Here is a 26,375-nt window from a genome sequence, read left to right on the forward strand (position 1 = left end):
AAAAGTATTCAAAGAATTACAACGAATTGAAAATACAGTGATGAAAAATCTATTATGTGACGTCATAAAACGTGCAGCGAAATCGATGGGTACAACACAACCTAATCCTTTCTTGGAAATAACACAACCTTATGTATCTTCTCACCTTGCTTTGATATTGAGTCAAAACTCTTTCTTGAAATGAATGACAAACTATAAAATTTCAAGGGATAATGCGAATGTTATTTATTGGTACTTATTTTGAAAATTTGCACTAACTACTTTTTTTGGACGTCAATATTTTTTACTAGAATCATTCATGCACTTTGGAGTTGAGTTGTAAATTTTTCTAAATAGAACAATCGCTTTCCCAAATATTAAGTAAAAATGTGCGTGGTATAATTTAGAAATTAATTGCCCAGAGAGAGTCGTATAAAGGCGTCGATTAAATAACAAATCACGAAATTCAACACATCATAATGTTCTCGTTAATATTCTCAATAATCCAGTCATAAATATTATCTGTTGTATAAATTAGATAGTACTTAAGCCTAATCTCCGTTGTACGAATGGACATTTTTTTTACGACAATATGTTCGTGTAGCTATAAAATTCGAAATGAGTAATTGAATACGACTTTTCGAAGGTGTAGATTAGTTCGATATTCGACTTGTTTAATCAGACTAGGATTTAACAGTTCCAATTAGGCTAGCATTAAATATGCTTAGATCTTTAATCTTTTTAGTTTTTGTATTGAACTGCAAGAAAATGCAGGCTATAGTACTCGCTCTTATTTTCGGGGTTTTGTTTTCTGAAACTAAAGGTAAGCATAAACAGTTGTATTTTGTAATTATTTGCAGATGGCATATGCTTTAAAGGATAAGATTATTTACCAACTTTCAAATTATTTCTTTTCTTATTATTTTCATTGCATAACTTTTTGAACGACATAAAATAATGTGACTGGTTAACACGAGGCAAAACCTTATGACCATGTGAGAGCAATCCCGAAGATTAAGTCACCGATTTCTTAGAAAACCAAAGATTCTTCTTACTTTCACTTAGAGTAACTTAATTTAAAAAAAGTCGAATATTTTATTTTTTTGCATACTCTACACTTTCACCTGTCAACACTTTTCCAGTCAACGAACTGCGTTCCGTGACTGGACGTTTAGGGTAGAGAGACTTCTTGATCGCGAAATGCAAATTCTCAGTCTCCCAAATTCGCCAAATTTGATTATTGACGAACCCATCTAAATAAAAGTGGGCTTCGTCGTTAAACTAAACAATATCCACATCAAATTTCTGTTCGTCAATTCTATCGACAATACTTTTAGCGAAACGCAACCTCTGTTTCATGGCGATGGGGCTTAATGGCTGATGTGCTTGAATTTTGTATGGGAAGAGATGCGTGTCTTATTACAAGAATTTGTCGCAGGGTCTTCCGGTTGATTCCCACCTGTTGAGCAGGTCGTTTGAGCAATTTTCTTGGTCTGGGGCTTGTCCTCTCAATGTTTTCAGGCACTTTAACACTTTTTTGCGGATCGAAATTACAACACTGTCATCGCAAACACTTCCAGTTCTCTCAAACTAGCGAATCAAATTCTTGATTGTTAGGACACTTGGACCGGTTGTCTTCAGCTTGCAATCGGACGCAAACTTCTTTTGAGCCGCAATAGGCTGATATTGATGGCATAGTAGGCCTTCACAAGCGATATACTTCTAGCACGCTGCACGTGACATTTTCACTTGCAAATGGCTGACAACAAAAAGTTGTACTTACTAATTCCCATCCTGCGCTGTGGCCAGCCACGAAATTTGAACTTCATCACGCAAACCATTCAGAAATTATGACGGTTTTATTTCATATAGTTATTATTATTGTCATTTATTTCATTATAGTTCTTTATTTCAATAACTGTCCCCCTGTTTGTAAGTTAGTATTACTTCTTATAGGGACTACATAAATGTTTCTTCGATAAAGTATCAAAATATCAAATCAAAAATGTTTGCTCTGTTTATGGTAGAATTTATCATAGCACAGAATTAAAGGATATAATTAGATGTGAATAAAAATATGACACAGATACTTAATTAGAAATTGTAGAGTGTCTACTTTTCAAATGCACAGCCTAACCGTTTCCTTTTAGTTATGCTAGAGAGCTCTTATTTAAGTACACTGAAAAGAAACTTTGAAAAAAGTACTGCAATGATGTTATGGGATCGTTGTTAATTATTATTCGTTCATGGTACCCCATAAACTGTAGATTCTATTCACTTCAATTATCAATTAAATTGTCACTTGTTTTAACATGGAAGTACTTTTTACCACAATTGATGAATGATTTGAAAAAGCAATTAAAGAAATAGGATGGTATTTTTATAATAACAGCAATATGCTGCAACAATGTTGTTATGCATTCTGAAAACAACATGATCCTGTTATTCAGCAGGAATGGGTTGTTCTTACAGACGGCAGAGCCATCTGTTGATGAAGTTTACAACTAATTTTTAAATTTGGCGAGAAACATCCTTTACATCCTTTGCTCCTGGATGGTTTCTCAGCTCGATTTTCTTTCATCTTTGTTTAATTGATTTTTCGAAACATCGACCATATTTTGGATTTAGTTTTAGTTTATTCACTAAAAAGATATTTCGCATAATTTTTTAATATTGGGCAGTGTTATTATAATGTACGTTATAAATTGCGTTTCAAGAATATATTTTCTATTATTTTTTTAGGCCAAGATTTTTCTGGAAATTTCAGACAAAGTAATGGAGGTTTTGGTGGTGGTTATAATGATAATTTTGGTGGATCTGGCACCATGGGCGGAACATCTGGCTCGATTGGATACGGAGGAAACATGAAAGGAGGTTAGACTCTTTTTATGCAGTTTTAGAATATTTTAAAGAAGAATAATGGGGATGAATACAAAAAAAAACTATTTTTAAATATATATTATTTTATTTTAAAATATAGAACGTTATGCTTAAATATATAGCGTTTTATTGTGCTCATTTTTGATTTCACCACACTGCCAATGTTACAGGCCGCCAAAATTTGTGCGTCGTTGGGTTTGTGGTGGGGAGGAAGGACGATGAGTATGTGTCCAATTCAATATTTCAGACAAACAGGAAAAATTTTCATCATTTAAATTCATCAAAGATAAAAACAAAAAGAAAATTAATCTTTTTCCAGATGTTTAGTAGATTTAGGATTTTTTTTTCTTTTCTTATTACTATGAGTGAAATTTAGAGAACTGAAAGAAGGGGGCAAAAAAAAATCTGACAGTTATTTCACCATCGAATGGAAATTGACTAACTTCTTTTGAATTATAAAATATTTTATAACATATCTCTTAGTTTGCGTATTGTATTTTTTTATGCTCTTTTACAATGTCAAGTCGTTAGTTTGATCTGAACAAAAAAATTTGAACTTTCTAATGTGGCAGTTCCCAACGTCTATTGTCCTATCACCCCTTTTACATGTTGACTCTCAATTATTCAATTAACACCTCATATACCAACTATATATACACTCAATAGCCAAAACATTATGACCACCTCTACATTTTGCAATGAACTCTCCCGGATGACGTGGAAGGCACGAGATCAGGTGGAAGTGGTATTTAACTGTTGCTGGAGAGTTTTAAGACTCATTATTTCACTTAATTATGTGTGTGATGGGAAAGGCTGCGGATCTAGGCGACTTTGATCGAGGGCAGATTGTAATGGCTCGAAGGCTCGGAACAAGTATTTCCGAAACTGCACGACTCGTGGGTTGTTCGCGATCTACAGTTGTTAGTACTTATGCAAAGCGGACGAATGACGGTGAAACCAGCAGTAGACGACATGTTGGACGTCCACACGCTATCAAAAAAAAAGGTCGTCGGAGATTGTCTCGCTTGGTGAAGCAAAACCGGAGCCAGGCAGTGGCTCAGCTGACAGCCCAATACAATGCAGGGTCAAGTAGAATAGTATCAGAGCACACTGTTCAGCGGACACTGTTTGATATAGGGCTACGCAGCAAACGTCCCACTCGTGTGCCTTTGCTGACCAAGCGTCATCACCAACTACTCCTGCGCTGAGCCCGGGAACATCGTAACTGGTCCATGGATCAGTGGGAGAGAGTTGCCTGGTCAGATGAATCACGGTTTGTCACTCATCATGCCGATGGCCGTGTCAAGATATGCCGTCTTCCAGGCGAACAGTTGCTCCCTAAATGTACAATAGGTCATACACAGACCGGTGGTGGCGGTATTATGCTTTGGGGAACGTTCTCTTGGGTGTCTCTGGGCCATCCTTATGCAGTAAGAATATTGAAAAAATGATGTTTTTTCCCAGCTTTGTGTGATAAAACACAATTTTTTGGGAAGATAATTTCTTGGTTTGTTTTCCAAGAACTTTAGTGGCCAAAGAAGCAGATCAACTTCCAAAATGAATTGGTGACAAGCAAAAATATGTGGGCTTAAACTTCGTACAATTTTTGATTATTACCCTGTAATATTTATTCTGTTTTTATAACAGAGATACAATAATTGTCTAGTATTGCTCTTTAATTTTATTAAAACATTTGTCATACAATGTTTTAAATATATCACAACAAATTTCAGATAAACTTTATTACTTGGAAGAAAAAAAAGCATATTTATTATATTCTTGATTTTGCAGGTCGCAAATTTGGAGGCGCGGGGGGAATGTCCCGTGCTGGAAGAATAAGTGCTTCGTGCTTCAAAATTAATTCGTCACATTCATATTACAATTTTGTTTGAACTATAAAAACAGTCCATGATAGTATTTTAAAATTGCAATATTTGATGTTTAAATAATTGTTTTCTTACCTTTTTTTAAGGTCCTGCGTTTGGTGGAAATGGACAAGTGTCTGGTAGTTCTGGAAGTAAGTAAACAAAAGCGATTAGAGTGTTATTACAAAGTTATTCATTTTTATTTTAGATTTCTAGAAAAAAAATTACAAATTGTCTAACAGTATTCAATACTTCTGACTGGTTTTTATAGGTTCTATTTTTGGAGGGATGGGTAGAATGTCTAATGCTGGTGGAAGTAAGAACGTGATATTTCATAATTAATTTGTTGTTATTATAATTATTATATATGTTAATTAATAAGCTCACCGGTCAAAGTACTAGTCTAGAAAAATCCGTTGCTGCTGTTTTTAATGATACTTCGATAAGCCAAGCTCACCAGCTATTGACCTTTAGCGAAATAAGTCAGGGAGAGGCGCCTTTCGTTTGCCAAAACCACCGCAAGGGTGAAATAGCTCAGAATCCCACGGATTGATCTCAGCATCACTTATTCTTGAGGTCACTTCCTCTATTTAGTCATAGATATGAAGGGAAAAGATTTTTTTCCAGATCCCTGTATTCTTGCTACTGTGCTCAGCGACCGATCACTGGACATTCGATTCCACAGATTTTACGAGCACGTATATCACATGTTTTAGGTGGGTTAGGTGGTTTAGGTTTTAAGTTGAGGATCCTCCGGAGCGGAGTCCGATTCTCTAGCCCTGAACTACCACAGCCCAAAAAAATGTATGAAAAGCTCATTTAACACAGTTTATTACTCCTCCTTTGGACTTAATAACGTCTGAATTTGGTTAAGAAATAAGTTCATAGGGGTACATCACACCCATTTAAAGCCACTTGCACAGTATTTAATTGAGAAAAAACCTCGAAGTTTTGGGGATGCTGATTTCAACGCTTTACCCACTGTTCAAACATGTCACACGATGTTCATAAAGCAGAAGAATAGGGATCTGTTGCCATAATGAGAAATAGGAATATCAATAGCAGACTCATCATGAAGATGCCTGGAAAAACAATACCCGATCATTCAGAATGTCAAAATAGATAGGCTGGTTCACGTTGAAGGTTACCTCAGTGAGCGGAAAGAACTTATAATAAGAAAAAATAACCCCAAACATCACAAACTCTTCACCATAAAATTATGCTTTTCGTGATTATCTAATGACACTATTTTTGTTTGGTGAGCTTATATTTAATTAAGTCACAAACACATCTAATAATAGTATTTAAGGCTTAGAGCATTTTATGTTTTATTTTGTTTAAGGTTCTTCATTGGGAGGAGTAGGTGGAATGTTTGGAAGTAAGTATCCTAAAGTTTTTCGGATTGTAACATCCGATTACCATGTTGCCACTGCGCTAAATTAAAAATTGTCATTATTAAATATTTTTTCACATTTTTTTAGATCCTGGCTTTAGAGGGATGAGTGGAATATCTAATGATGGTGGGAGTAAGTATTAGATTAATATTTCATATTGTTACGATAATGTTTTTTTAATCGAAAAAAAATCTGTAATATAAATTTAAGCTAACACTAACACTGAAGCTAATTAACATTTGAAGTTTAAGTTAATTTTTTTTTAATCCATATATATATATGTAAAACACCTACACGAAAAAAGAGGTACTACTTATTTGTTTTAAAATGCAAACTGCAACATTTCTTATTGTTAACCAACACTTTAGTTTTAAAAAGCACCATACTAAGACTTCAGATTCAAATTTTTATGTTATTACCATCTTGCGGTATTGAATTATCGTTTCTCCTTAAAATGAATCCCAATAATGAGATACTTGTACAACTACTTTTTTCCTATTAACCAAAATGGAACCATCCTTTTTTTAAAGGGCACTAAGCACAAATGGGTTAAGACAAAGTTATACCAAGGAAAAAAGTTTTTAAACGCAAATTACTTTTCACTTCCATGAGTAATTTAAAATTTGAAGTAGAGAAAAAGTGAGTTCAGGCAAGCCTAGAGTAAGCCCTTAAGTTCCAGTAGCTGAAAAAAAAATTCAAAATATCGAAATACACACAAATCATTGTTAGAAAACTTCCCCATTGCGCAATAATTCGTTTTGATTTTGATATTATGAAAATAAATTTGGCGGAACGCCTTTTGGAAGTTAAGTTAATATCATTTCCTTACATTCTGTTTTCTATCGCTGTTCATCTATACTCCAGTCAGCGACTTTACACTTACATTTTTAAACTATATTTTATAGGTTCTGCGCTAAGAGGTTTTGGCGGAATGTCTGGTGGAAGTAAGTTTCTATGTTTTCCTTATATTCTATGTCTGTTTATCAATGTTCTAACGAGCAACTTTTCTGTTTTCCAATTTCATTTTATAGGTTCTGGATTAGGGAGTTTTGGTGGAATGTCCGGTGGAAGTAAGTTTTTATGTTTTCCTTATATTCTTTTTTCTATGTCTGTTTATCAACGTTCTAACGAGCAACTTTTCACTTCTATTTTCCAATTTCATTTTATAGGTTCAGCATTAGGAATTTTTGGCGGAATGTCTGGCGGAAGTAAGATTCTATGTTTTCCTTATATTCTACGTCTGTTTATCAATGTTCTAACGAGCAACTTTTCTGTTTTCCAATTTCATTTTATAGGTCCTGCATTAGGGAGTTTTGGTGGAATGTCCGGTGGAAGTGGAAGTAAGTTTTTATGTTTTCCTTATATTCTTTTTTCTATGTTTATCAACGTTCTAACGAGCAACTTTTCACTTTTATTTTCCAATTTCATTTTATAGGTTCAGCAATAGGAAGTTTTGGCGGAATGTCTGGTGGAAGTAAGATTCTATGTTTTCCTTATATTCTACGTCTGTTTATCAATGTTCTAACGAGCAACTTTTCTGTTTTCCAATTTCATTTTATAGGTCCTGCATTAGGGAGTTTTGGTGGAATGTCCGGTGGAAGCGGAAGTAAGTTTTTATGTTTTCCTTATATTCTTTTTTCTATGTCTGTTTATCAATGTTCTAACGAGCAACTTTTCACTTCTATTTTCCAATTTCATTTTATAGGTTCAGCATTAGGGAGTTTTGGCGGAATGCCTGGTGGAAGTAAGTTTCTATGTTTTCCTTATATTCTATGTCTGTTTATCAATGTTCTAAGGAGCAACTTTTCTATTTTCCAATTTCATTTTATAGGTTCTGCATTAGGGAGTTTTGGCGGAATGCCTGGTGGAAGTAAGTTTCTATGTTTTCCTTATATTCTATGTCTGTTTATCAATGTTCTAAGGAGCAACTTTTCTATTTTCCAATTTCATTTTATAGGTTCAGCATTAGGGAGTTTTGGCGGAATGCCTGGTGGAAGTAAGTTTCTATGTTTTCCTTATATTCTATGTCTGTTTATCAATGTTCTAAGGAGCAACTTTTCTATTTTCCAATTTCATTTTATAGGTTCTGCATTAGGGAGTTTTGGCGGAATGCCTGGTGGAAGTGGAAGTTAGTGTCTATGCTTTCCTTACATTCTTTTTTCTATGTTTGTTTATCAACATTCTAACGAGCAACTTTTCACTTCTATTTTCCAATTTCATTTTATAGGTTCTGCATTATGGAGTTTTGGTAAAATGCCTGGTGGAAGTGGAAGTTAGTGTCTATGCTTTCCTTATATCCTTTTTTTTTATGTCTGTTTATCAACGCTCTAACGAGCAACTTTTCACTTCTATTTTCCAATTTCATTTTATAGGTTCTGCATTAGGGAGTTTTGGCGGAATGTCTGGTGGAAGTGGAAGTAAGTTTATACATTTTCCTTATATTTTACTCTGAATCTCTGTTTATCTATATTTTGAAGAACAACTTTACATTAACATTTATCAACGTTATGTTATAGGTTCTGCATTAAGCAGTTTTGGTAGAATGCCTAGTGGAAGTGGTAGTAAGTTTATACAATTTCCTTATATTTTATTCTCTATCTCTATACATCTATATTTTAACGAAAAACTTTTTATATTTTCCAACTTCATTTTATAGATTCTGCGTTAGGAAGTTTTGGCGGAATGTCAGGTGGAAGCAGAAGTTTGTTTATACGTTTCCTCACATTATATTCTCTATCTCTGTATATCTATATTTTAACGAACAACTTTACACTAATCTTTACTCACTTTATTTTATAGATTCCGCATTAGGAAGTTTTGGTGGAATGTCTGGTGGAAGTGGAAGTAAGTTACTGCGACTTCATAATATTCTATTCTCAATAGATGTTTATCAATATTTTAGACCGCAATTTTACGCTTACATTTTCAACTTAATTTTATAGGTTCTGCATTAGGAAGTTTTGGTGGAATGCCTGGTGGAAGTGGAAGTAAGTTTTTATGTTTTCCTTACATTCTTTTTTCGATGTTTGTTTATCAACGTTCTAACGAGCAACTTCTCACTTCTATTTTCCAATTTCATTTTATAGGTTCTGCATTAGGGAGTTTTGGCGGAATGCCTGGTGGAAGTGGAAGTAAGTTTTTATGTTTTCCTTATATTCTTTTTTCTATGTCTATTTATCAACGTTCTAACAAGCAACTTTTCACTTTTATTTTCCAATTTCATTTTATAGGTTCTGCATTAGGGAGTTTTGGCGGAATGCCTGGTGGAAGTGGAAGTAAGTTTTTATGTTTTTCTTATATTCTTTTTTCTATGTCTGTTTATCAACGTTCTAACGAGCAACTTTTCACTTTTATTTACCAATTTCATTTTATAGGTCCTGCATTAAGGAGTTTTGGCGGAATGTCTGGTGGAAGCGGAAGTAAGTCATACGTTTTCGTTTTATTCTCTAACTATGTTTATCAATGTTCTAAGGGGAAACTTTTCATTCATATTTTCCGATTTCATTTCATAGGCTCGGCATTCGGCAGTTTTGGAGGAATGTCGGGTGGAAGCGGAAGCAAGTTATACGTTTTCTTTTTATTTTATTCTCTAACTCTCTTGATGAATGTTCTAACGAGAAACTTTTCACTTATATTTTATTTCATTTTATAGGTTCTGGATTAGGCAGTTTCGGCGGAAGTGGAAGTAAGTTTATACGTGTTCTTATATTATTCTATTCCCTATTTCTGTTTATCAATGTTCTAGTGAGCAATTTTTGTGCTTATATTTTCCAACTTCATTTCATAGGTTCTGCATTCGGAAGTTTTGGGGGAATGCCTGATGGTATTGGAAGTAAGTTTATGAGTTTTCCTTACATTCTATTCCTTATCCCTATTTATCTATGTTCTAACGTGCAATTTTAATAATATGACTTTTTTAAAATTTAATTTCTCGGAAATTATTCGATCGATTTCGCTCAAATTTTGTATTTTGCCATGTAAAATTGCATTCGTTAAAAGGATGTAAAAATTTTATATCTTGCAACTAAACCTTTGTTCGACTATTATAAAATTTAAAAAAATTAATATTTACTAAAAGTTATTTTTTTCTGCATGAAATTATCCTTGGATAGATGAATTTTTTTATTATCTGCAAAAGTTTTTCAATTCGCTTAAAAAATTCTCAAGATATGGCGAAATACGCAAAAAGTAAAATTAACATTCAGGGGTCCAAACTCACGAGCACTCTCTTGATATACTATTGGGACCATATTTCCCAGATTGTGCTATCCCCTATATCTAGAGGGTTAAAACTCTGAATCTGTCGGAAAAAAAGCCAGGTTTATTCAGAGAAAGCACGTTTTTGTGTCTAATTTCGCAGCTTAAAATATCTTTTGAACTATTTCATTAATATATTTGAAGTGTGCTCCTAAAACCTTTAAGTCTTAAAAGGTGAAGATTTGATCATTAGATCAGAAGTTATTCAGGATTGTCCGTTTTATATTTAATCTATCACGATTTGTAGGTCCTGCATCAGGAAGGTTTGGTGGAATATCTGGCGGAAGTAGAGGTAAGTTCTTAATATAATATATGCTTTAACTTTATTAAATTTAATTTTATATCTTTTCTTATTTATCATCAAGCAAAACTTTTTACTTATACTATACTTATTAACATTCACCAAATTGATTTTATAGATTCTGCATCAGGAGATGCTAGTAGAAGTAAGTTCGATAAATAAAATGCTTGTTTCGTTTTATTTAATTTTCCATATCCGTTTTTTAACAATCTAATTTTAAATTTTTTGTTGGTAAAATATTCGATTTACGTTTTTTAACTTGATTTTATGTGTTCTTCTTTAGGAGGTAATGGTGGAATGCCTAGTGGAAGTAAGTTTTTTTTTATGATTGGCCAGTTTTCGTTGTATTTATTTTATCTCCATTTATTAATGTCTTAAAGAGCAATTTAAAAACATTCTGTTGACAGTATCAGATTAAAGTTTCCCAACTTGATTTTTTAGATTCTGCATTTGAAGGTTTCGGTGGAATGTCGAGTGGAAGTAAGTTTCATAATTGAAAAGTTTGTCTTCGTTACATTTAATTTTTTAAATTTTATTTCTGTTTATCAATGTTTGAACGAATAGCTTTAAACTTTTTGCTGATAGGGTAAACTAACCAGTGAAGGAACAATTAAGCTTCGCTTGCCATTTAAAAAATTATATTAATTTCAAAATTCGTAATTTTAGTTAAATGACAGTGTCAACATATTTGTTACTAATTGCAAATTATGTAAAATAATTGTAGAGAACTTACATAATATTGTTTTAAAGTTTTGGAGGTTCAAATAACAAGTAGTAAGAAGACTAAGTGAAGGAACAGTTCTTACCAGTGAATGAACACCCAGTAAAGGAACACTTAATTTTGGTTATCTTTTAAAGTTCTTTATGAATTTATAAGCCATACAAATATTTAAAAACAAGCCTATTCTATATAACATATAAATGCTAGGAAAATTTTAATTTTTCTCTGTAATCAGGAATTAAAAATTAAAGTGTTAACATATTAGTTCATAATATGTTGACAAATAGAATAAAATAGAAGTTCATAATATGATATGGCTGTTTTTATATATTTAAAGCCGTTGCCGAGAGGTAGGATGAAAACAGGTCTTAGGCAGGGGTAAAGGACATCAATATTTATTTAACCATTATTGGTAAAAGAACGATCATCCAAGTTACACAGAACCGAAGTGCTTCTGAATAAAATTTAGGGAAAATCTTGCAAAATAGACCCCGATGATATGGTACATGTATGCCTCATGGAAAAAGAGAAACCTGAGTAATTACAAAAATTGTTCCATTAAATAGGTCGAGGGAATAATGTGGTCCTCACAATTTGTAAAGGTAAAACTATAATATATTAATTCATGCTTACTGGAAACCAAAAATAGATCAAAGGGCAGGATGTAAATAATAAAGTGTGAGAAAGCGTTTTATGACTATTTACATTTTATTTAATTCTTTTTATTTATTTATTTCAATAATATTCTACAGAATAACGTCAAAACTTTTTACACGGAATATAAATATTTAATTTTTATCATTGTTGCCCAAAACAATCTACTTAAATTTTTCAGTTCTTCATATTCTGTTGAATCTTTTTACTCAGAATATAAATATGAAATTTTTTCATCGATGTTATAGATCCAGTATCAGGAGGAACTAATGGAATGCCTGGTGTAAGTAAGTAGTGAAATTTTATGACTATTTCAGTTTTATTTAATTCATTAATTTGTTTATATCTTAATATTCTATATAATATGCGTTGAAACTTTTTTACTCAGAATATAAATATTTAATTATTTAAACGATGTTATAGATTCTGCATCAGGAGGAATTAATGGAATGTCTGATGGAAGTAAGTAATGAAATTTTATCCCTATTTTCGATTTGCTTAATTCATTTATTTGTTTATTTCTTGTATTCTATAGAATAATGTTTGAAATTTCTACGTAGAATACGTATTTTATATTTTACATGCTGTTACAGATCCTGCAACAGGAGGAATTAACGGAATGTCTGGTGGAAGTAATGATTATTCTTGTAATATTTTTTTATCTGATGTTCTGATAATATTTTATGGTACTATTTTTTCTTTTCCTTCTAGGTTCTACATTAGGAAATATTGGCGAAATGTCTGATTCAAATGGAAGTAAGGGCATAATATTTTTTTAATGTTCTCGTGAGACAATCTTAGTAGATATTATTTTTACTTGTCACCACACCGGAAAGAGTACTTAAACAAAAAGAATTCAGTTTCCAAGTATTTGAAAGCGTGGGTTTACGTAAAACTGTAATTGATCTTCCTCTCTAAGAGTTTTGAATTTAGAAAAGAAATTTGAAGTAAAGTGAAAAATTATAGATAAAATGAATTTTGGTACAGTTTAAAATCTAATAAATTATATTTCAGCATTTTTTTTTTAAATTCCTTTTTGTTACGTATGCAAAATGTTTGAATATTTGTTGCCATACTATTTTAAAATATATTTAAATGTAGTATTATTGCAACAAATATTTAAACACTTCAAACTAACTTCATTTATGTCTAAAGAAGGATATTCTATTCCTATCTTTTTTTTCTTGAGCCTGCAATTCAAAAGTCTTTCTGACAATTAAAAAAGTTTTTCGATAATATTTTTTTAAATATCAAATGTTTAGATTTTATACTTAACTTGGTGATGTGACTGGCTTCCATGGAAAATACAGTAAGATTTGTCACAATTTTATTTAAATGCATTTACCAATTTGTTTATTTTTTTAAAAAATTTCATAAAAAATATTTCTTTTCAAAGTAAAACCTTATTGCATCAGCTAGTTGTTGACCAAGTGGGTCATGGAAGTTAAGAACCCGCAATTTAAATTGGCGACCAACAACATCATAATGGTAATGTAAAAAATGAATATTTCATTCAAAATAAGCAAAATAATAAATAAATGAAAAATAAATAAATGAATATGGATAAAAAAGATAATAAATGGAAATCACAAAAAATAAATGTTTGCATACTTTAAGACTGGAAAAATATAGTTAAAAATATTAATTTATTGTTGTTAGTAAAAATATTGTAAATTTCTTAATTAATAAATATAATATGATAAAATTTTTGTGCAATAAATAATGTAATAACAATAATTAATTAATAAAATATTGTTAAGTTTTTCAAACATTTAGATTTTATCTTAAATGGATTTGGCAGAACAACTGAGGAACATGCAAGTAACTATACACCTTAATTATTTCCTTACAATTTTACTTTTTTGTTTATTTCCAAAGTGCAAAAGAAAAAGCCTTCAGCATAAACCTTCGTCAAAAAACATTGAGAAACGTTTTTATCCGTTTTAAACGTATTTATACGTTTAATTTCGGCCATTTATTTACAGTAATAAATATTTACAGCAACAGTAGTTACAATGAAAGAATATTTCAAATTTGATGTAAAATAGAATTCTTTTTTCTCTAAATTTATAACTTATTTAATACATTCTATTTATTGTGGATTAAATTATTGCTAAGAAACTTTCTAAATATTTCATTCAGCATTTTTTAAAGTTTTTTGTTGCAGAATTTTAAAAATCTTCATTTCAGATTCAGACTCAAAAGCAGGGTTAGAAGAATTAAACACAAAAGAAAAATCAGTAACAGAGGGAGAAAAATTAAAAGAAACCAGAAAAGAATCAGGAGAAGATTCAATAAATTTCGGAGATAAATCAGAAAACTTAAAGGAAGAACAAAAAGACACAGAGGGAGGTTCAAAAGATTCAGACGGAAAAATTAAAAATTCAGAAGGAGGTTTAAAAGATTCAAAAGGAGATTTAAAAGATTCAGAAGAAGGATTACAAGATTCAAAAGGAGATTTAAAAGATACAGAAGGAGGATTGAAAGATTCTGAAGGAGGATTAAAAGATTCAGAAGGAGGATTAAAAGATTCAAAAGGAGATTTGAAAGATTCAAAAGGAGATTTAAAAGATTCAAAAGGAGATTTAAAAGATTCAGAAGGAGGGTTGAAAGATTCTGAAGGAGAATTAAAAGATTCAGAAAGAGGTTTAAAAGATTCAGAAGGAGGTTCAAAAGATTCAGAAAAGGGATTAAAAGATTCTGAAGGAGGATTAAAAGATTCAGATGGAGGTTTAAAAGATTCAGATGGAGGTTTAAAAGATTCAGATGGAGGTTTGAAAAATTCAGAAGGTGGTTTAAAAGATTCAGAAGGAGGTTTAAAAGATTCTGAAGGGGGATTAAAGGATTCTGAAGGAGGATTAAAGGATTCAGAAGGAGGATTAAAAGATTCAGAAGGGGGATTAAAAGATTCAGTAGGAGATTTAAAAAAATCAGAAGGGGATTTAAAAGATTCAGAAAAAAGAGTAAAAGGGTCAGAAGGCACAGAAGATGGAATAGAAAACTCAAAAAGAGGATTAGAAGAGCCAGGTAAAGGATTAGGAGAGTCAATTAATCAATCTGGAATGGAACAAAAAGCTGGATTAGAAGAACAAAACAGCCCGAAAGGTATGTTTGCTAAGAATTTATTGTATTTTTGATAACATCAAATTTATATTCCTAATTTTAATGTTTAAGTACAATAAAATAGCAGGTTGCTAAAGTCTTTATATAGTATGCGTGTGGGAATCCATTTAATAATTCATTTAATGGATATCGTATTTCGATTGGTACATTGATCTTAATTAAACTATTAAAATTTTTAATCAGGCTGATTATCTTAGTAAGGTAGATTGCAAAGAGACAATTATATTCAAGCAATTATAATCAAGATAATTATATTCAAGACATTATGTTTCGTAAGAACTACTAATACAAATAATTGTTCAATAATAACCATCTCTGACTTATTGATGTTAATAGCACGATGGGAATTTTAGGAAAAAAAAGTGTTAGCTGTTGCTATTTATCAAAAATTTATCCCGTCATGATTTTGACTAGTAGAGAAAACGGCACAAATAATACTGGAATCAAGACAACTCAATCTTACATCACTAGGCCAAATACGCCATTTCTTTATTTATTTAAATTTTGTGTAAATTTAAACACGGAAAAGGATTAAACTATAAAATTAAAAATAGTTTAATCCACACTAATAGAAATACTTCAGCTTTACGAAGTTTAGTTTTAAATTAATCATATTCTTAAAAAAAAGATTATTTTTTTAATTTTAAAGGAATCTTAAATAAACCCTTTTAACATATTCTGCTTGAAAACCTTTCTTATTTTACTGTCCTGAGCTTTATTCTATTCTTACAGAATTGCTTTATATATATATATATATATATATATATATATATATATATATATATATATATATATATATATATATATATATATATATATATATATATATATATATATATATATATATATATATATATATATATATAATATATATATATATATATATTGAAAAGTACAAAATGATAAGAATTAGCGAATTAGCTTACATACAAAATTTGTCAGGACAATTTACGGTCTGCAACATAGTTATGATTCTTACAATTATATTGTAAAGTAGTTACAAACGAAATTATAATTTCATTTCAAAACCTGATACCAATGGCGATGATGTCCCATTTTACCAGAGAAAACATCACCTTTAGGTACAACACTATTTTTATTGTAAACATTTCTAAACATGCATTTATAAGTACTTAATTCCTGTAAGTACTCTTTATACTATTTGTCAACAGCCTAATTGTTTGTTTTAGGACCAGATATCCCAGATACCGGGGCAGAAGATTCCACTATGCCAACAAAAGGAATAAAATCTCTGGGTAATATACGTCAGTCGATGATAATTATACTTTTGTTCAAAGAATATTTCTTAATGCTATTTTTAACCACGCACTTCGCCCTCAATGTTTTTGCGCTTAGCGAATCTTTATTAACACCTTCTGCGCATAGTAAGTTTTGTAGAAATAAGGTATCAAAATTTTGCAAAAATGGTACGTTGTTTCACTTTTTAATTTTTTTAAATTTCTTTTATTGTAAAATTCTGAATACTTCCCACGATAAATTAGCACTACTATTTTTTAATGAGGTAAAACCTCATTCTAAATGGTTAGGATTTTTTAAAACTGTTTTCTATAGCACAAAGTCCACAACTTGAGTTAGCTGTGCTGTAAACACAAAAAAAATTTAAAACATAATAAAAAATTTTATTTACATAATGATGAATTTTTAAAAACTGTTTTTTTTTTTGTTTTGTTTGTTGAGTAGAACAAAAAATGTCAGAAAACATACTAAATATATTAATTCAGATATAAATTATTAAATCATTTTTATTAATTCAATCCTTATTATCAGTTCTACTGTTATTAATTCAATGATTATTTCTTTCATTATTATTTTTGAAATTATCATTAATCACGTTGCCATTATTTATAATGAAGCATTGAAACAAACATCGAACAAATTATTAGAAATTTTATTTTGAAGAGGATCGTTTTGTTTTTATTTGTTTTCATCACGCATTCGACCATGTTCAATAAATTGCCCGTATTAGAGCTTTCTGAGCAGAAAATGGTTCACTCCACTTTGATCGACATCGGCAAGCATACTTCTAAGATTCAATGGTAATTGGCTGCATTGCTGACCCTTCTAAGGTAATTTGCTGCATTGCTGAAGTAAAAAAAAAAATAGTTCCTGGTAGAACTATCCTGTACCTAAACACAATAGTTCCTCGCTTCATCATCGGTAGGACCGTTTCATTCACGTTAATTAGAGTGCCTGTATTGAAAAGAGTGATGACAATATCCAAGAGCGCATGCGCTGCCGTCATATTTTTGTCCAAGGGGGTTGCCAGATGATACACCGAAATTGGCGCCACTCGCTCATTTGGTGTTATTCTGAAGGTTCTGTTATTCTAAGAGTATATACTTAAGTATCAATAATATAAACTTCAAGATTGGAAAGCACATGATATTACAGATTTTTAAGAAACATTGTCTAGCATCTGAAATTGTTAAAAAAATTAACGTCAATGAAAAAAAAAAGACTTAGGAAAAGACTTCAGCTTTTAATAAATGCCTTAAATAAAATATAAAAATTAATAATGATTATGCCATTTATTTCAGAAATAATAATTAATAAAACAAATTATATAATTATTATTATTTATTACTTTTTCAGGAAAAAATTATCGCATATTCATCTGAAAAGGTATTCTTTATTTCAACAAATTGTAAACAAAAATTTTCATAATTAGTTGAAATTTAAAACAAACTAGCATTTTATACAGTTGGTAACGAAAAGTAAACAAATGCTACTTTGTAACGCGCATTGTAACATTGTAACTCGCCAACATGTCAAAGTAATAACGCCACACTCTGCACTTCTGAAGTTTTGATAAAAAGATGCTCAAATCTTAAAATTTATAAGTAATTTAGATAGAAATTATGTGTATTAAAAGTAAATACATTTATTCTTATCTAACCATTAGTTATTTCACCACCTTGTTCTCCTTACAATGAAATAATCATAACTTTATATGCACGCAAGTAAGTGATAATAAGGATAAATTCGAATAACTATCAACTATCCAAATTTTCAGCCATAATTTTGACATTTACTGCAACTGTGAAGTTTCTTATTGAAAAAAAGTAAGTAATGAACTTATTACACGCATTTATTAATACAGAAAAAATTTTTGAGTCAGATAATTTTCACTCCATGTAATTCCAATGGCGAATTTTCTACTCTCGCCTCCGGCGGTAAAGTTTTTCTTTCCACCAATCAGGAATCGTTTCTCCCTTGTCCACACTCTTTTACTCTAGGCACTCTAACGTTAATCACTTCCACTGGTAGGGTCGGGATAAACTGGTTGGTAGGACGTTAGGCCCAAGTTCAAGAAGAGTTAGTTCGGTCCCCGCCAGCCGAAGATGTATAAAAAGATGACTGGTGCACGCTAAATCAGTCGGAGTCACAAAGTCTAAGTTCCCATAACAAATCAATAATTCTGGGGGTACTGGATCGGAGATTGGTCGTGCTTTGGTTCAGATTATAATTACGATCTAGGGATGGATGGATGATGCATGAATGTGTCTTCTCTGTAAAACGGGGTGTGACGTAAGTGTGTGGCAGAAGTCAACTTCTTGACTATGGATAGTGTCACTGAAAAACAAGAAGCGCATTCCTCTTGCCTTAAAACATGCTTCTCAGCATTGACAAGTGGCATAAGACAACAACAACTTCCTTTGGCATTGTGATGGTAGAACAAGCATTAACAGCCCTCATAGCCCTTATATGACACATAACCAAAATTTGGTACAAAGCTACCACTTTAAGCTCAAAATTATTTGTTATGAGATAGAAATAAACAAAAAGACGTAAAGGTTTCTGTTTCTAGATATTCATTATGCTGGTGATCTGAATAATACTCTAAATTAGTTCCTCAGATCAGATTTGACTAATTTGGCAATTTTTGGAGCAAAACGGAAATAAGTCACAGAAACAAGAACTACGGCTCCTAATACGGCTCCAAAGACTAGCAGAAATTTCTCAAGATATTAACTTTATTTAAGCTATCGCTAGATTCCACTTAACTTGAAAAAATGTGTAAAATATAATGTCATCCCATTGTATGTTATCAATTCAACCGTATTAGAATGTTAAATATAAGTTAGTTGTAGAAAAATCTGTATTAGAACGATATTCATTATTCTTATTAGAATAGTGAATATTAGCTCTATAAAAAACCTTATTAACACTATTATGTACAGTGCTAAAAATAGAGGAATATATGATAGGTTCTCAATGAACTCGTATTGCTATGCACAATCAATGGCTGGAAGGTTAAATTTGAAATAAGCTGGTTAATTATGAACAAGAATGGATAATTTTTATGAATAAGAATTATTCACAAAGTTGTTATAATTAAGAGCCTTAAAAATAATTGGACAGTTAAATGGAAAAACATGTTAAATCACATTTTGATAAATTTAAAGAAATCAGTGTTAGGACGCATAGAAATAACTGGAAACTAAGTATCCCCCCCCCCTAAAAAGCAAATTTTTAAGAAGTTGGTAATATGTGTATAATAAATTATTGTTCTTCAATCTAGGAATTTAGTGCTTTCATAAATCATGTTTTTAAGCTAAACTCTCCAGTTAAACTTTAGTTTCTTAGTAAACCTATAAACTTCGGTGTACCTTTTTTTATCCATCCTCTGTATATCTCTTTTCAGGAAAGTGTAGGAAATCAGAGAATATTGGCAACAAAGAGGATGAAGGAAACAGCAATCTCAAAGAAGAAGCTGATGATGGAAACGCTCAAGAGAATTCCGATAAAAGCGATTCTGAACAGCAAGGATTAATAGAACAAGAGCCAAATACTTCGCAGCCACAAGTAAATATGGAAGATTTGCAAAAATGGCTAAGGAGTTTCGGAGCAAATATGAATCAAGAAAATTTTTCGTCGGGACAACCTACGAACATGGAGAATGATAAATTAAAAGGTACTGAAACTACGCCTACGCCACCTACAGATCTAGTACCAAACAATAGGCAAATGGGGAATTTCGGTAACGTGCAATCTACCGGACAAAATAATAGGCAATCAGGAGATTTCAGAAATCAGATGGGCCAGTTTACAAGCAACGTACAAAATAATAGGCAATTAGGAGGTTTCGGAAATCAGATGGGACAGTTTACGAAAATGGCACAAAATAATGGGCAATATAGAAATTTTGCAAATATGGGACAGGTAGGAGTTTTCGGAAATCAGATGAGCAACTTAGCAGGACAAAATAATGGACGATTTGGAAGTTTTGGCAACAATATGAGACAGGCTACAGGCATGGGGCAAAATGATAGACGATTGGAAAGTTTTGGAAACCAGATGGGACAACTTGATGGTTATGGAAGAATGATTCCTCAGGCTGGAGGGCCAATCAGCAACATAAATCAAAGCAACAAAAATTTTGATGCAACGAGTTTTTCAAATACTCAAACAAAAACAACATTGAACGAAAGAGCAGGAGACTCATTGCAAGCGGAAAGCAGCGTGACTGAAAGCAGTATAGCTGAAATAATGAGTAAAGTCAAATCAAGTGGAAAAGACGATGAATGGTTCAACATTTTCGTGAAAGGGTTGGTTAAAGCCGCAAGTGCTGCAGACGCTGCAAAGACTGGAGCTGACAAAAAGAACGAAGATATACCAACAACCACATCTAATCCAACTACAACTTTAAGTCCTTTTGAAGCCTTGATAAGGAAAGCAGATCTTAATGACAGCGATATGGGTGATTCATAAATATTTTATAATGATCGTCAAAAATTCGCCAGTTTCTTTTGTATCCAATTAAATACACTCTGCCACAAAATTTTTAACGAATAAAAATTGCAAAACAATATTTGCTTTTTTTTCAAACATTATTTAAAAACTCATTTATTTGTTGGGTTATTTTCACCATTTACTGATTCATCTTTGTGAATTCTACTAAAAGTATTCATTAAAAGTTGGGGATAATTTGGTTACCAGCCTATATAAAATTCTCACTTTGAGTTTTTAAATTAAATTCCTAAGAATTCTAACAATACATTGTTTTAATAAATATTCCGACTGTCAGACCTACATGCTTTACAAATCTTGAAATTTTATACACGAAAATATATGGTTGATTCATAAATATTTATATGGATGATTCTTAAATATTTTATAACGATGGTCAAAGATTTACCAGCTTTTCTATAATCAATTAAATGGACTCTACCACAAAATTTTTAACAAATAAAATTTCAAAACTATATTTGCCTTTTTTTTACATTATTTAAAAACTTATTTATTTGATGGATTATTTTCACCATGGACGATGTTGAAACCCAATCGTGATTCTGATTGGTTTAGATTTTAGCGTTATTTATAAATGTTCAAAGGTATATGTAATTTCAGAGGTCCGTTAGTTCTACATTGGATACTAGCTGTTTGCTTCTGGTCCTAAATATGACTACAATAAATAAGATAAATCTTAAGTTTCTGTACGATTTGAATAACAATGGAAAAAAAGCAGTGATTGACTGGTGTATGAATGAAGGTTTAATTAGTAATAGATATAAATGTCCTGTTTGCCGGAGTTGTTTTTTTTTCCCTCTTTTCTTTCTGTGCTTACTCCATTAATTTTTGTTTCGATTCAAAATGCAATTTATTGGGTTTATTAATTTTGCTTATATTGGGTTCATTGCAATTTTATAAAGTTTTGGCCGATGTTTTGTTGAAATTTTCCAATGTTTTATTGAAATATCATTATGTTTTGGCCGCTATTCTTGTTACCACAGTGTTCCGCGCAAACAGAAATGGTGCCACATAAGTCGCAAATTTCGCCAAAGGGCACCCTCAAGCAAGTATATTTTTACCCCATTTTATTATAAAACTTTAGAACAACAATCTTTTTACGTTGCCACTCAAAAATATTAATATACACTTTTAACTAATGACATCATAAATAATCGTTTGCATAAAGTTTAGTTCATAATAATCATATATAATCGTTGCATAAATAATCGTTTCGTATTTTTATAGCTTTGCATAACTATATGTGTGCAACAATAAATAAAATGAAGGAAAAAATTAGACCCATAAATTAAAATTTAAGAGAAAGAAAAAGATCCATTAACCAAAAGCGGGCACTTGCAACTCGAGAAGAAGACAATTTCTGATTCACAGACACGTGACCTACGACCTCAGCCAAAGAACTTATACGCTTCGCGTACAAGTTCTTATACAATCTTTGCCTCAGCACTGGCTTATCATTTCTAAGCAAGATGGCTTGTTAAAGTCGAGCTAAGTTTTCCCACTTAAGTTAGAATGTTAGTTAACGTGAAGTTAATTGAATACAAAGCCGTATCGCACATCGAATCTGTCAAAATATTATTCTTTCTCATTTATATCTTTTAACTTAACTTGATTTATTATTTGTTTATGTATTTTTTTGTAACCTTGATATTCATTTTGTTTTGTGCACCTGGAAAGTGGAAACTTCGATGCATAATTAGTTTATTTATATTCTACATGGCTTCGCGCTTGTCTTTGTGTTAAGTAAGAAATGTACAGTGAAATAATTTAAATATTTGAGAAAAAATATAAAATGAGTCACTTACGGGAATTGGTACTGGAAGTTGGCTTACTATAAATAGAATGGAAAGAACAGTTGCTAACGTAAGCAAATGCGATATTTTGATAACCAATCGGGATCGAGATACACATACTACGTCACTTGCAGGTATCCCATTGGAAAGAGCCCCTTAATTAGACATAGTATAGGAGCCTTACCATTGGTGATATCATCGTAGGTATATCATTGCATTTGTCGATTTAGAAGCAATGAAGTTCGACAGACACGTGTGCTGTCGTTTACAGATATCCACTTTAAATAAATCACATGGTTAGTCAAAATCATTTCACTCTATCGAGTTGTAAGTACCCAATAATCAAATTAAAGATATGCGGTTCAAAAGTAAGGAAACTCCCACTACATATTAAAAATTACGATTAATTTACGATCTAGTTTAACCTTTCAATAAATTAAACCTTAATAAATGGAAAACAAACGTTACGATGTTTCGAATACCTGCAACTGATTTCCATTTTGATTTCTGTAAGTAACTTCATAATTATAAGTCTTATTTTATGAAATCATTCTTTAGGACACAAACTGTAATAGTTTGATTTTTCTTTAACTTAAGGGTGGGGTAAAAAAAGACTAGTATGCTGTAGAGGAAATTTAAAATCAAACATGATTAAGAACATCAAAATAACATTAGTTTCCGCTATACAATTTTAAGCCTCCAGGTACTCGATATTTGTAGCATTTGAAATGGTTGGATGAGCTGATCGCCAGAGGGGGCAAGTATAAAATAATTTATATTTCAGAAATGACTGAAACTGTGCCCTCAGGCTAATCTTTCCTTATATTTTGCTAAAAAACAATGTACTTCTGTTTCGAGGGACATTAAAAATTGTCAAGCTATTGGAGGAGCGAATTGTTCTTGTATGAGTTTATGTGGCGAAGAATTAAATAAAAACTATTATTTCTATGGTCCCTCGATACGTATTAGTATCATAAAAAGTATATTGCAATTAAATTCACCAAAAGAATACTACTATACGATATTACTGCAGGACCTTTTAAATTACACACAATAAACTATGTTTAGCTAAACGTATTCGTGTTAAAAAATGTTTTCTAGTTCACATTTTGTTATTATTGCATAGTATTAAGTTGGTAAAAAAATTGAACATAACTGTGTTGAAAGAGTGCTTTTCCGTTTAGTTGAGTATTAGAAAGAAATCGTTACTAACTAAATGTAGTTAACAACTAAATATGGATAATACCTTTAATATAATGTGTTAACTATTTTGAGCGAAATATCTTAGTACGAATTAAATGCAATAAAAATCAAATTGCTGCAAGGAGAAATAAAGAACCGGTTGCTGCAGTGCTGACTGCATCGATTTTTCAGCAATTTTTCTAAACGGATGATTTAAGTGGAAAAATATATACTAGAAAAATTTATACTATAATGTGTAGTTCCGTTAACCGGGCGCAAAGAAACTCAGCAAATTTTTAGTTTTGTTTTTATTTTATTTTATTTAGTTATTATTTTGGGTAGACTATATTTGAGGGTGCCCCTTGATTCTCGCCAAGTTGTGATGGCGGTTGATCGCCAAGCCGGGCGATATTGAAACCCAGTCGTGTTCCCTGATGGGTCGACCTGAACTGCGCAAAATTTTCTACCCCCTTCAATCAGTGATATCAATTATCGAACTCTCCTCCTCACCAAAATTCGTCACGGGAGGGGAAAGAAAGTAGGAAGTACATTTCAAAAAGACTAGTTTAAAAGGGTAGCTACAAAATTGGCTGTTTTTCGCCAAAAGATATTCTTTCTCAATATTCTCTCGTTCCTTTCTTTTTTTCAAAAATTTTTCCGATTGTTACGCAAAGATTTTTTTTCCAAGCACATATAATAAATAAATAAATATTATATATAAAACGCTGAGCTATAAGCGATAAGCAGAGAGCTCGCCGCACTTAACTATACTCAATAAATTGTATTATATTGAGAAATGTTAAATAAATATGTTTAAATGGGCAGAATTGGACGGATTTATATTAAAATCCTCTTTTATGTGGGAATAGCTGATAAGTTTTGGTTTCATTCGTTTAATTGGAAGACATATTAAAAATGTCAACCTCTAAATATTATTTTTCAATTTTGAGGATTTCCCCAAAGTGGGAATCAAATACTGTTTCCACCTATTTACTCTAAAGTAAGTTTACGGTGAAAGTATTTTTAACAGTTTTTCATTGTAAAGCATATATTTTAGAATGTATAAAAATGTGTAATTTTTAATGGTTAAATACTGAGAGTGAAATAATTAAAATGGTATCTTTGCCACATACGATATTACCATTTTATTTAAATTGAAAAAATATTAAAAATAAGAAAAAACTTTTATTAATTTTTATTTATTTTATTTGTATATTATTTATTATAATACAGACATGTAAAAACAAAAATATTTATACGAGAATAATAATACTAGTAAAATGTAAAAACAAACATATTGGCATATTTGCATTCCTGCGTATTCTGACAAAGTTGTTTTTTTTTTATATAACTATTCTTACTTTTTGGGGGGGAAAAAACGAATAAATAATGTTTTAAAAAATATAAAAAATTACAAGATACAGAATGGTATTAAACAATTGTGAAAACTTTATCTTCTTCAAAAAATTAAAATAATTAATATTTACTTAAAAAATATCGATTTTGTTTTCATCAATAAAACCTTAGTTTCTTACTTTAATGTATTTTAACTATTTTTGTTTAAATTTCTTTTCAACTTTAATTTATTTTAACTATTTTTGTTCAAATTTTTCTTTAAATTGTCTTTGTTTTATATGACACTACATTTCAAAAGTCAAAATATCCCATTTTTCCATTTTTAAACTCGGCAATTTTTTCGTTAATAAATAGTTATTTTTTTGTTATTTTTCGAAGTTCACTAGCCTCGGCAGTGTTTATTCTAATGCAGGTATTACTTTGTATTAAATTAAGGTGTTTGACAAAAAGAAAGATGTTAGGGTTTGTTGCTCCAAAAATAAACTAAACCTGCTGTGAAAACTCTCACAAGAATTAGTGGTTCGCCACAGATCAGAAGAGTCAGCTGCCCACATGGAAGGAGGATACGGCGTGTTATCATCTAAGTCGAAGTCGATGTAGTTCTTTGCTAAGTAATTGTGTATGGGGTCCCTCATTTGTTGGTTCAAAAAAACAAAAAAAAAGTGTAAAAATTTAAAAAAAAAAAAAAAACACCAAAAGGAACTACCAGGAAATATTACCTTGTTAATAATTATATGGATTTAACTGCTGGTAGAATTCAGGATGATGCATCAAAATTTTATTTAATTAAACATTGAAAGAAATGTTAGTATTTGAAAGATATTAGATTTATTTTTTAAAAATTTAATAAAAGCATAAGGATTAATTTAAAGTTTACGGATGGGAACTGTCCTCACTTCATGCTATTTGACAGACTCACTCTTCAGCAGCTCTAAAATTTTTCTAAATATCTATAAGTACACTTATTGTATAGGGATTTCTTCTCCTTCTATATCTCTACAGCCCTTTGCGAACCCTAGCTTGTTTCACAATTCTGCTCCACGCAGCCCTCTGTTTTGATTTCTCTTTCCACCTACAGATCTAATATTGTACAAATAA

General features: G+C 31.1%; 2 protein-coding genes across 51 annotated transcripts in view; both read left to right on the forward strand.

The window, feature by feature from the left end:
- The first annotated feature begins 647 nt into the window (after positions 1–647).
- On the forward strand, positions 648–21,005 carry LOC107455843 (uncharacterized). Of its 50 annotated transcripts, none has more exons than XM_087161641.1 (39): positions 648–802; positions 2,722–2,853; positions 4,832–4,876; positions 4,996–5,040; positions 6,067–6,102; positions 6,206–6,250; positions 7,024–7,062; positions 7,150–7,188; positions 7,288–7,326; positions 7,414–7,458; positions 7,554–7,592; positions 7,680–7,724; positions 7,824–7,862; positions 7,950–7,988; positions 8,076–8,114; positions 8,202–8,246; positions 8,346–8,390; positions 8,491–8,535; positions 8,635–8,679; positions 8,775–8,819; positions 8,918–8,962; positions 9,061–9,105; positions 9,205–9,249; positions 9,349–9,393; positions 9,493–9,537; positions 9,631–9,675; positions 9,771–9,803; positions 9,906–9,950; positions 10,623–10,667; positions 10,795–10,821; positions 10,960–10,986; positions 11,118–11,156; positions 12,300–12,338; positions 12,475–12,513; positions 12,645–12,683; positions 12,763–12,807; positions 14,242–15,156; positions 16,365–16,430; positions 19,841–21,005. In XM_087161641.1, exons 1-39 carry the CDS (start codon positions 700–702, stop codon positions 20,905–20,907), a joined length of 3,690 nt encoding a protein of 1,229 aa, XP_087017767.1. In that variant the 5' UTR covers positions 648–699; the 3' UTR covers positions 20,908–21,005. The 50 variants fall into 50 exon arrangements, with proteins under 50 accessions (XP_087017767.1, XP_087017770.1, XP_087017768.1 ...); XM_087161644.1 differs by having other exon boundaries at positions 9,205–9,243; XM_087161642.1 differs by having other exon boundaries at positions 9,061–9,099.
- A 2,143-nt stretch (positions 21,006–23,148) lies between these two features.
- Positions 23,149–26,375, forward strand: part of Rsph4a (Radial spoke head protein 4a) — a 28,335-nt gene continuing 25,108 nt past the window's right edge. The window contains exon 1 of the mRNA XM_087161693.1: positions 23,149–23,248. The gene's annotated coding sequence lies outside the window, so the exon portion shown is untranslated. The remainder of the gene's footprint in view (positions 23,249–26,375) is intronic.

The sequence above is a fragment of the Parasteatoda tepidariorum genome, chromosome 4 (assembly GCF_982258835.1).
Source record: "Parasteatoda tepidariorum strain Cologne lab strain chromosome 4, Ptep-v5.0, whole genome shotgun sequence".
Lineage (NCBI taxonomy): Eukaryota > Metazoa > Arthropoda > Arachnida > Araneae > Theridiidae > Parasteatoda > Parasteatoda tepidariorum.

Coding starts and splice junctions, on each gene's coding strand:
- LOC107455843 (XM_087161641.1), top strand. CDS start 700: ATGCTTAGATCTTTAATCTTTTTAGTTTTTGTATTGAACTGCAAGAAA. Junction 7,725..7,823: donor AATGTCCGGTGGAAGCGGAA/GTAAGTTTTTAT, acceptor TTCATTTTATAG/GTTCAGCATTAGGGAGTTTT. Junction 9,394..9,492: donor AATGCCTGGTGGAAGTGGAA/GTAAGTTTTTAT, acceptor TTCATTTTATAG/GTCCTGCATTAAGGAGTTTT.